This window comes from Helianthus annuus, chromosome 7 (genome assembly GCF_002127325.2).
Source record: "Helianthus annuus cultivar XRQ/B chromosome 7, HanXRQr2.0-SUNRISE, whole genome shotgun sequence".
NCBI classification, from domain to species: domain Eukaryota; kingdom Viridiplantae; phylum Streptophyta; class Magnoliopsida; order Asterales; family Asteraceae; genus Helianthus; species Helianthus annuus.
The window spans coordinates 49,231,094-49,243,460 of record NC_035439.2 but is presented as its reverse complement, the minus strand read 5'-3'; the positions used below and the strand labels follow the sequence as shown (position 1 = coordinate 49,243,460).

The following is a 12,367-nucleotide window of genomic DNA, read 5'->3' as shown; positions in this document are numbered from 1 at the left end:
CGCCCTACTAGAAGAAAGGATCACCGGAGCTATCACTCAATACGAGGCAAACCGTACTGAACAAAGTGGAGGACCAAGCAATGCGAGACGCAATGGGTGGAGATTCATCTGGAGGAAACGCAGCTCAGGGCTGCACTTTCAAGCAGTTTCTCGACTGCAAACCGCTGAACTACGATGGCACTGGAAGTGCAGTGGCATTTGTACGCTGGACGGAGAAGACTGAAGCCACTATCCGTATGAGCAAGTGTACCGCGGATCAGCAAGTCACTTTTGCTACTGGGTTGTTTGTTGATGAAGCTTTGACTTGGTGGAATTTGCAAGTCCAAACTCTGGGTGATGATGCCGCATATGGCATGTCTTGGGATGAGCTGAAGGAGAATATGAGAGAGAAGTATTGCTCTCGTGCTGAACTCCAAAGGTTGGAGACTGAATTCTGGCATTTGACCATGGAAGGTGCTGACATTACTGGTTATACCCGAAGGTTCCATGATTTGTCAAGGGTGATCCCCTATATGGTGACTCCTGAATTTAAGCGCGTTGAACGCTACATCTGGGGACTGGCTATGGAGTTTCGCAGTTTGGTAACTTCGGCCAAACCCGCAACAATCACTGAGGCTGTAACTCTGGCTGTCAGCCTTACTAAAGATGTTGTCCGAATGAAAAAATTATCGTTGAACCCTACTGAGAAGACCGAGACGCATGCTGAGTCGTCCGGTGACAAGAAAAGGAAACATCCAAGTCTGAATCACGCAACTCGCAGCAACAACAAAGGTTCCAACAACAAGAAGCGTGACATTAACCCGCCTCAGGAGGCGAAAACTCTTGCAACCATGAATGACGCTCCTGCCAAAAGGTACCTAGGCACTCTGCCCTTCTGCAACCAGTGCAAGCGTCATCACGGAGGAGTTTGTCGCATTCCAAAATGCGACAAGTGTGGAAAACTGGGTCACCATACTGAGGACTGTTGGGGAAAAGGATAGAACGGGAATGGAAACCGCAACGGTGCTGGAAATGGAAACAGTGGTGGAAATGGAAATGGGAATGGTAACCGGAATGGCAATGGAGCTGGGCAAAACCAAGGATGCTTTGGTTGTGGAAGCACGGATCATTTCAAGAAAGATTGCCCAAGGGGAAACAATGTTCAGACTCGAGCGTTTGTGATTGGAGCAAGGAATGCACGCGAGGACGCTAATGTGGTCACCGATGCGTTTCTCGTTAACAATCACTTTGCATCCATATTATTTGACACCGGTGCTGATTATAGTTTCATGTCTGTGGAATTTAAACGTATGCTTGGGATAAAGTCTAGTAGGTTGGATATTCCTTATTCTATAGAACTAGCCAATGGTAAACTCGTTGAATCGGGTGAAGTTGTTAGAGGCTGCGCATTAGAAGTTGGTGAGCGAAGTTTTAGCATCGATCTCTTACCTATTCAATTAGGTAGCTTCGACGTAGTGGTCGGAATGGACTGGTTGTCCAAGAACAATGCTGAAGTTGTTTGTCACGAGAAAATCATTCGCATCCCTTTGGCGAATGATGAAATGCTCATCGTGCGTGGGGGAAAACGAGACGCGCCTCTGCGAATCATCAGTTGTATGAAGGCACAAAAGTGCTTAAGGAAAGGATGCGTCGCTTTCCTAGCCCATGTTGTAGACAAGAAGGCTGAGGAGCCGACACTCGAAGACATTCCTGTGGTGAACGAATTCCCTGATGTTTTTCCCGAAGATCTGCCAGGACTACCTCAGCAACGACAAGTCAAATTCCGTATAGACTTGGTTCCAGGAGCCGCTCCTGTAGCCAAGGCACCCTATCGGCTTGCACCATCCGAGATGCAAGAATTATCTACACAACTCCAGGAGTTGTTGGATAAATGATTCATAAGGCCAAGCTTCTCACCCTGGGGAGCTCCAGTGTTGTTCGTGAAGAAAAAGGATGGAACTCTACGGATGTGTATCGATTACAGAGAACTGAACAAGCTCACAATCAAGAATCGGTACCCGCTACCGAGGATTGATGACTTATTTGATCAGTTGCAAGGATCAAGCTGATCGATCTTCGATCTGGATACCATCAGTTAAGGATTCAAGAGGAAAGTGTACTAAAGACTGCATTCAGAACACGTTATAGGCATTACGAGTTTCTTGTGATGCCATTTGGACTGACGAACGCGCCAGCGGTGTTTATGGATCTGATGAACCGCGTATTCAAACCATATCTCGATAAATTCGTGATCGTATTATGGATGATATCCTGATTTACTAGCGAACGAAAGAAGAACACGAGCAACACCTCAGAACTATTCTGGAACTACTGAAGAAGGAGAAACTTTATGCAAGACCCTAAGGGTTCGAGCACTGGAAATGACTATTCGAACGAAGCTCACTACACACATTCGTGACGCACAACAAGAAGCCCTTAAGAAGGAGAATCTTAGAGCTGAATATCTCCGAGGTATGGAGAAGAAATAGGAGCCAAACAGAGAAGGAACCTTATACTTTATGGGGCATATTTGGGTTCCGCTCTATGGCGGTATTCGAGAAGTCATCCTTCATGAAGCACACAAATCGAGATACTCGATCCATCAAGGATCGGACAAAATGTATCAAGACTTAAAGGAATATTATTGGTGGCCGAGACTCAAGAGCGATGTTGCTATTTATGTTGGAAAGTGCCTAACCTGTGCTAAGGTTAACGCTGAATATCATAAACCGTCCGGCCTACTGCAACAACTAGAGATTCCCATGTGGAAGTAGGAGCAAATCTCAATGGACTTCATAACAAAATTACCCAAGACCCCTAGAGGGCACGATATGATATGGGTGATAGTTGATCGATTGACGAAATCTGCGCATTTCCTACCGATCCGAGATAAGGGTAGCACAGGAAAGCTTGCTGAGATATATTTAAAAGAAATTGTGGCACGTCATGGAGTGCCTATCTCAATTATTTCGGACAGAGATGGACGCTTTGTCTCAAGAATCTGGCAATCCTTTCAGGAAGCATTTGGATCTCAACTAGATCTAAGCACGACCTTCCATCCGCAAACAGACGGCCAGAGCGAACGTACTATACAAACGCTAGAAGATATGCTTCGCGCATGTGTTATGGACTTAGGCGGCAGCTGGGATACTCACCTACCTTTAGTTGAGTTTTCCTACAATAACAGTTATCATACAAGCATAAAAGCCGCACCGTTCGAAGCTTTGTATGGCCGCAAGTGCCGCTCGCCCTTATGTTGGGCAGACGCTGGAGATAAACGTATGGTTGGTCCTGAACTTGTGCAAGAGACAACCGACAAGATTATGCAGATCCAAGAGCGCATTAAGGCGGCTCGAGATCGACAAAAGAGCTACGCTGATCGAAGACGAAAACCACTAGAATTCGGGGTGGGAGACAAAGTGTTGTTAAAGGTCTCACATTGGAAGGGTGTAGTAAGATTCAGAAAATGTGGGAAGCTGAATCCACGATACATCGGACCATTCAAGATCTTGGAAAGAATTGGTACCGTGGCATACAAGTTGGAATTACCGGAAGAACTTAATGGAGTACATGATACGTTCCATGTATCCAACCTCAAGAAGAGTCCAACACAAGTACATATTGATGACGCCCTCTGATTTACAGAACAACCCATTGAAGTTACCGACTGGAAATTCAACAAGAGTTGTCAAAGTACGTTGGAACTCTAAGCACGGACCCGAGTACACGTGGGAACGTGAAGACCAGTTTAAAGAAAAGTACCCCCACCTATTCAAGAAGACTCCTGCGAGAGTTAGCTCAGCCTGAATTTCGGGACGAAATTCTTTTAACGGGGGGAGACTGTGACAACTGGCAACCAACCGGTAATTTCCGTACACTCTAATTATTATTTAATGACTGCAATTATGTGCTTAAATGTCAACATTGTCTGATTACATACTATACAAGTGAATTCATGCATGTTTTATACTACAAGATATTGCTTTATGCATTAATGAACAGCGTTGCGTCAGAAATACTAGTAAACTCACCAGTAAGACACATTGTGTCAACAATTCTGCAGAAAGCAGTTAGACAATAGAATTGGGGCCTAGGTGTAGGTCCAATGATAAGAATGCATTAAAACCCAAGAGTACATACAAGGGTTAACATATAGACTTTCCGGAAGCTAAAATACGCACTGAAAAGCACCCGAAATACACTTTAAATGCTGAATTTTATATATTTCAGCAAAATTCAGCATTATAACAAGATTGTACCATGCAAGTGTCGGGAATTGAAAGGGGCACAAAAGGATACATAAAGGACACTAAACGGTGCAATTTAGCACTTTAATGAACCGGTATTTAACCAAACAACCGGACATTATCCGGAACACCAAAATATTGCTAGAAGCATTGTTTTAATATTTTTGAGCTAGTTATGATCACTGAACAATCTAACACACTATATAACACCATATATGTTTAACACCTAAACACTACACTTGAAATCTAACCATTTAACTTAACTACCCATAAAACTTACACATAACCCCCTTCCCCTTCATATTTTCGGTCCCAAGGTGGCCCCACTTATGATCTTCCATAATCTTGTTAAGATTTTGAGTAGATCTCTTTGGATTGTGTAAGATGTGGCATGTACTATAAGGGACACAAAACCCTTTGGTTAAAAGCTAATAATACTAATACTAATACTAATACTAATACTAATACTAATACTAATACTAATACTAATACTAATACTAATACTAATACTAATACTAATACTAATACTAATACTAATACTAATACTAATACTAATACTAATACTAATACTAATACTAATACTAATACTAATACTAATACTAATACTAATACTAATACTAATACTAATACTAATACTAATACTAATACTAATACTAATACTAATACTAATACTAATACTAATACTAATACTAATACTAATACTAATACTAATACTAATACTAATACTAATACTAATACTAATACTAATACTAATACTAATACTAATACTAATACTAATACTAATACTAATACTAATACTAATACGAATACGAATACGAATACGAATACGAATACGAATACGAATACGAATACGAATACGAATACGAATACGAATACGAATACTAGTACTAGTACTAGTACTAGTACTAATACGAATACGAATACGAATACGAATGCGAATGCTAATGCTAATGCTAATGCTAATGCTAATGCTAATGCTAATGCTAATGCTAATGCTAATGCTAATGCTAATGCTAATGCTAATGCTAATGCTAATGCTAATGCTAATGCTAATGCTAATGCTAATGCTAATGCTAATGCTAATGCTAATGCTAATGCTAATGCTAATGCTAATGCTAATGCTAATGCTAATGCTAATGCTAATACTAATACTAATACTAATACTAATACTAATACTAATACTAATACTAATACTAATACTAATACTAATACTAATACGAATACTAATACGAATACTAATACGAATACGAATACGAATACGAATACGAATACGAATACGAATACGAATACGAATACGAATACGAATACTAGTACTAGTACTAGTACTAGTACTAGTACTAGTACTAGTACTAGTACTAGTACTAGTACTAGTACTAGTACTAGTACTAGTACGAATACGAATACGAATACGAATACGAATACGAATGCGAATGCTAATGCTAATGCTAATGCGAATGCTAATGCGAATGCTAATGCTAATGCTAATGCTAATGCTAATGCTAATGCTAATGCTAATGCTAATGCTAATGCTAATGCTAATGCTAATGCTAATGCTAATGCTAATGCTAATGCTAATGCTAATGCTAATGCTAATGCTAATGCTAATGCTAATGCTAATACTAATGCTAATGCTAATGCTAATTGTGACAACCCGACTTCTTGAGGTTAGTATTATCCTATTCCCCGACTCCTTTGTTGTATTTACATATCCTAGATCAGTGTGTTAGTGGGTATATGTTGCAAACCTGTACTTGTTAATGAGTAACGTATTGGAATACTGGATTTTGCTAAGACATCTTTCAACCAAAGATCCTTCGACCGAAAGGTCCAACCTTCGAAGGATCATATAACCGAAAGATCCAGCCTTCGAAGGATCACGAAACATAACCTTCGACCCAAGATCTATCCTTCGACCCAGGATAGGATCCTTCGACAATCCTTCGGACTAAGAAGGATCCTTCGAGCCAAGACCCAATCCTTCGATGTGAGGCCTTAACTTTCGGCCCAACTTGTTACCGGCCCAAACCCCCACCTATATTAAACAGCAGTTACGTAGAAGGCATAGAGTCAATCGAACAATTCCAAACCCTAGAAACCTTTTGGGCGACGGCAGAAATCAGGAACCTCCTGTTGTGTTCATCATCATATTCTCATCCATCATTCGGTTAGTATAATCCTTTGCATATTGTTCCTATGTGATGATCTCAATTACATGATCTTGTTTGATAGATAGTTCATGCATGGAACTAGGGTTTAACAGGTAGGTGATTGATTGACGATTTCTGTGATATAATGTTGATTGATGTTATTGTTCCACGTTCTTGTTTCAATCGATTAGGGTTAATTTGGTGAATGGGTTCGGGTCGTTGTAGAACCGGACTAGGGTTAATCGGTTGTATTCTAGCCAATCGGATAGGCTATTGATTATTGTTGTTCGGTTATCATGATCTGTTTGAACATTACATCGTACATTAGAGCACAAGTATACACTCATTCACACACGTTCACAGACTGACTCCTGGTGATAACACAAAACGTGATTGCTGGATCGTATGATTAGGGTTTCTGTAACCGAAAGATGCTGTAATTGATTGTTAATTGTTAAGTGTAACCGAAAGATAACTGTGGTAGTCGAAGGATAACTGGCACGTTCGAAACATGACATTTGGTTCGAAACATGACACTTGGTTCGAAACATAGCACTTGGTTCGAAACATAGCAGTTGGTTCGAAACATATCTGTTGTGATCGAAAGATGAGTGTACCGAAACATATATATATTATGATCGAAAGATGAGTGTATCGAAACATATCCGTTGTGTTCGAAAGATGGGTGTACCGAAACATAACTGTTGTTGTCGAATGATAACTGTGAATCGAAAGATGACTAATGTGTCGAATGATTAAATGAGAAATGATACGTGTTGTGCTTGTATGCAAACTGACTGTTATGTGTAACTATCATAGGGCTTGGTAAATCACTGTTGTTAAAAGAGTAATTAATTCTACCGAGCAATCCCAGGTGAGTTCACTACATTCGAGCATGCGTCCCAGTGGTTGGGGACAGTCAGTGGGTATCCCATGGGGGGGATAAGTCTTTGGGTAAAAACGGGTATATTGGTTAATATTCTCACCTATCATCTTTTGTAAGTCCCTCATCGGGTATTAGTTAGTAGCGCTACTTAGGTTTGGCACCCTCACCCCGTGCCTGTAGAGGACGGAGGTGAACTAATGACCCAGTCTGGCCCAGTACTAGATAGGAGTACGTGGGAAGGGCAGTCATGTATTTCAGGAGCCGTCCGTGTTTGGAAATGAGATATTAACAATATTACTTGCATTGGGTATTGAACTATTTTATATACAACGGGTAATCAAACGTTTTCTAAAACTGTGAACTCGCCAGCTTTGTCTGATACACGTGTTACATGCTCGCAGGTCCTTAGGTACTTGGAAAGCAGGAACTTGCTGGCTGGAGGGCGCGAGTGGTCATGGTTGCTTGATGGATTTATTATTAGACATTTGTTTACTATGATTGATTTGATAACATTTATATTACGATACATTAACGCTTCCGCTAAACTTATGGTTTTGAATAACTTATGTTGGGATTTCAGTATCTTTAAATAATGAAGTTTTATTTCAAACTTGTGATTCAATGTAATTGGTGGCTCATTGCTAGTCGTCATACGCCTAGCAGGGACACTCCCTAGGTGGTAATTTTGGGGGTGTGACAGTTTGGTATCAGAGCCACTGGTTATAGTGAATTGGTTTTAAAAATGTTTTATAAAACCAGACTATAACTGAACTGATACGACATACTGATACGACATGGACCATGACACTCAGCTCCAGGCAGCAAGGTTCGTCTCTTGTTTACTATTGTATAATATAGTTAGTACATACTCATGATTGATATCACACTCGAACGCACACATGCCATTACAATACGAATTACTATGCTACCTGTCCATACTACGTGTTTTTAAGAGTAGGACTCTTCTTGTGTTTACATGATCTATGTTGTGATATCGACGGTCGTACTGTATGAATTAGGGTAACCTTCTAACATGAGTAGGGAGGAACTGAGATAAGCATGCAAATCAGGTTATTATTATGGGTGCACACATAATAACAACGTGAGGTGCATGTGAGTCCCAGTAAATCTCGACTAGTGTGAAAAAGGAATCCCGCGTTGTTAGTCAATGTTGTATTAGAACCTCGAAAACTGTGAATACTATAGCAATACTTGACATTCGCCTGAAATGGTCTGTTAATTTGTTACTTCTTCCCATACTTATAGAATCATGAACGGACGTGGTGGAGGTCGTCGTGGTGGACGCGGTGGGCGTGGTGGAGGCCGCGGTGGCGGACAAGGCGAAATCCATATGACTCAAGCTGAGCTAGAGGCATTACTCAACGCCCAGGTGGCTGCAGCCTTGGCAGCTTATCAGGCTGGTATGACATGTACCAGACATTCTTTCCTTTGAATCGTGAACTTGAGTCTTACTTGTTGGTTTATTTTCTTTCGTTAATAGGTCAGCCGGCGCCACAAAACCAGCCTCACCCACCGGTCTGCACTTTTAAAACTTTCATGGATTGCAAGCCACAGACCTTCAGTGGCACTGAAGGGGCTGTAGGACTTATACGCTGGTTCGAAAAGGCGGAGTCAGTGTTTGCGATATGTAACTGCCCAGTTGGGGATAGGGTGAAGTTTGCAGCAGGCACGCTTCAGGATGGTGCCTTGACCTGGTGGAATGCCCAGGTCCAACTGCTAGGTATTGAGGCGGCGAACGCCACTACGTGGGATGATTTCAAGGAACTGATGAGAGAGGAATATTGCCCTCGAGACGAGATACAGAAGTTAGAGAATGAGTACTACGATCTAAAAATGGTGGGGTCTGAAATTGAGGCGTATGTGAAGCGGTCGTACGAGTTAGCTGATTTGTGTTCGACTCTGTCCCGACCCATGTCCCGAAGAATCGAGTTGTTTATTAAGGGGTTACCTCCACGGGTGAAGGGTTTAGTTACAGCGGCGAACCTCAATAACCTAACTCAGATTGTTAGATTGGCGCATAAGATCGTTGACCAGGAAGTGGAGAGCGACTCATTGCCACCTCGTATTTCTAGCACTACCACAGCTGCCACTACTTCCACTGCATCTGCTGTTGATAGCAAACGTAAGTGGAACGATGCGGACAAGGGGTCCAACTCTGCACAGCCTCAGAAGAAGACGGATACTGGCAGCACCCGCAGTTTCAGTCAGACAGCATCAGTAAATCAGAACTCGAGTAACAGATCAGGGCAGGGATCATATGCGGGGAAGCTACCCTTGTGCAGCAAGTGTGATTTTCATCACAAGGGGCAGTGTACTCGAGTTTGTCATCGGTGTAATCGACCAGGGCACAAGGCCAGGGATTGTAGGACCACACTTCCAGCTCAGCAGCAGCCAGCGCAGCAGGCGGGTAGGCAACAGCCTCAGCAAACTCAGGGTAATCAGAAAGGGTGTTATCAGTGTGGGGCCGAGGGGCACTTCAAGCGAGACTGCCCTCAGTTGAGACAGAACACAGGGGGTGGTAACGGGAATAACAATGCAGGGAACAACGGGGGTAATGTTGCGCGTGGGCGCGGGTTTGTGCTGGGAGCTGGGGAAGCGCGGAACGACGGCAACGTGGTTACTGGTACGTTTTCAGTAAACGGTGTTATTGCTTCTATTTTATTTGATTCTGGTGCCGACTGGAGTTACGTGTCTTTAGAGTTTAGCTCCCAATTAGGGTTAAGTCCTACACTTCTTGTAATGAAACACATAGTAGAAATCGCAAATGGTAAAACAATCGAAGCTACACATGTTCTATTTGGGTGTAAAATCGATCTTCTGGGCCAAGTTTTCGACATTGACTTGATTCCTATTACTCTTGGAAGCTTCGACGTGATCGTTGGTATGGACTGGTTGTCCAAGTATCAAGCAGAGATTCTCTGTAAGGAGAAGATCATACGTGTTCCCCTTCCCAGTGGGGAATTTTTATCAGTTCAAGGTCATCGCAGCGGGACCCCAGTTAGCATTGTTTCGGCAATGAAGGCTCAGAAGTATTTGCGTAAGGGCTATCCTGCTATATTAGCTCTTGTTACCGATTCATCGTCTGATGAAAGGAAGATCGAGGATCTTCCAGTTGTTCGGGAATATCCTGACGTATTTCCTGAGGAACTTCCTGGTTTACCTCCACATCGTCAGGTGGAATTCCAGATTGACCTCGCCCCAGCGGCAGCCCCAGTTGCTCGTGCTCCTTATCGTCTTGCGCCAGGAGAACTGCAGGAATTATCAAACCAACTCCAAGAGCTGTTGGATAGGGGTTTCATCCGACCTAGCTCTTCCCCCTGGGGAGCCCCAGTCTTATTTGTGAAGAAGAAGGACGGGTCCTTACGAATGTGTATAGATTATCGCGAGCTCAACAAGATGACGATCAAAAACCGTTATCCTTTGCCTCGTATTGACGACCTGTTTGACCAGTTACAAGGGTCGAGCTTTTACTCTAAGATCGACTTAAGGTCTGGTTATCATCAAGTGCGAGTCAGAGAGGAAGACGTTCCCAAAACCGCGTTTCGGACGCGATACGGTCACTATGAGTTCTTGGTTATGCCATTCGGGTTAACCAACGCACCAGCGGTTTTCATGGACCTCATGAACCGCGTGTGCAAGCCATACCTTGACGACTTCGTTATCGTTTTTATTGACGACATTCTAATTTACTCCAAGAACAAGGAGGATCACGAGCGGCACCTACGCCTTATCCTAGAACTCCTGAGGAGGGAGCAGTTGTACGCAAAGTTTTCTAAGTGTGATTTTTGGATACGGGAGGTACATTTTCTGGGGCATATAGTCAATGAGGTAGGCATACATGTGGATCCTGCCAAAGTTGACGCCATTAGAAATTGGGCGGCACCAAAGAACCCTTCGGAGGTGCGGCAATTTCTCGGTCTAGCAGGGTATTATCGCCGTTTCATTCAGAACTTCTCAAAGATTGCACAGCCACTCACCTCGTTAACACAGAAGAAAGTAGTTTACTCTTGGGGGACGAAACAGGAGGATGCTTTCCAGCTTTTGAAACAAAGGTTATGCAGCGCACCAATCTTATCTCTACCGGATGGCACTGAGGATTTTGTAGTTTATTGTGATGCTTCGATTCAGGGTCTCGGTTGCGTGTTGATGCAACGCGAGAAAGTGATAGCTTACGCTTCTCGACAGTTGAAGGTTCACGAGAGGAACTACACGACACATGACTTGGAGTTAGGAGCAGTAGTGTTTGCGCTAAAGATTTGGAGGCACTATTTATACGGTACGAAATGCACAATCTACACCGACCACAAGAGCCTTCAGCATATCTTCGACCAAAGAGAATTGAATATGCGACAGCGTCGTTGGGTGGAATTGTTCAATGATTACGAGTGTGCCATCAAATATCACCCAGGTAAAGCTAACGTTGTGGCGGATGCACTTAGCCGCAAAGAAACGAAACCTAAACGCGTTCGCGCATTACAGCTCACTATCTATTCCAGCCTTCCTGATAGGATTCGTACGGCCCAGACTGAGGCATTGAAGGAAGAGAACATTAAAACTGAGGGTTTGCGCGGTATGGAAAAACAGTTTGAACAGAGATCTGACGGCATCTACTACATCATGGGAAGAGTATGGGTTCCTCTGTTTGGTGATCTTAGAGAACTTGTAATGGATGAAGCACACAAGTCACGATATTCTATTCACCCGGGATCGGACAAGATGTATCACGATCTTAAGGTTATGTATTGGTGGCCGAATATGAAAGCCCTCATCGCCATGTACGTGAGTAAATGCTTAACTTGTGCTAGAGTTAAAGCGGAACACCAGAAGCCTTCGGGTCTACTACAGCAGCCAGAAATACCTAAGTGGAAGTGGGAACAGATCGCTATGGATTTCGTTACTGGATTACCAAGAACTCAGGCTGGAAACGACACTATATGGGTGATTGTTGATCGACTCACGAAATCGGCACATTTTCTAGCCATCAAGGAAACAGATAAGTTTTCGCAGCTTGCAGCAGTATATCTTAAGGAGGTAGTTGCTCGGCACGGAGTGCCAACTTCTATCATCTCAGATCGAGATCCGCGCTT

At 42.9% G+C, this 12,367-nt stretch overlaps 1 protein-coding gene across 1 annotated transcript; it reads left to right on the top strand.

Annotated features, from left to right (window-relative positions):
* Nucleotides 1–446: 446 nt before the first annotated feature.
* On the top strand, nucleotides 447–5,889 carry LOC118480184 (circumsporozoite protein-like). The gene is made up of 4 exons (XM_035974900.1): nucleotides 447–581; nucleotides 981–1,214; nucleotides 1,305–1,471; nucleotides 5,538–5,889. The coding sequence occupies exons 1-4, from the start codon at nucleotides 447–449 to the stop codon at nucleotides 5,887–5,889; spliced, it is 888 nt and encodes a 295-aa protein (XP_035830793.1).
* The last annotated feature ends 6,478 nt before the right edge of the window (nucleotides 5,890–12,367 follow it).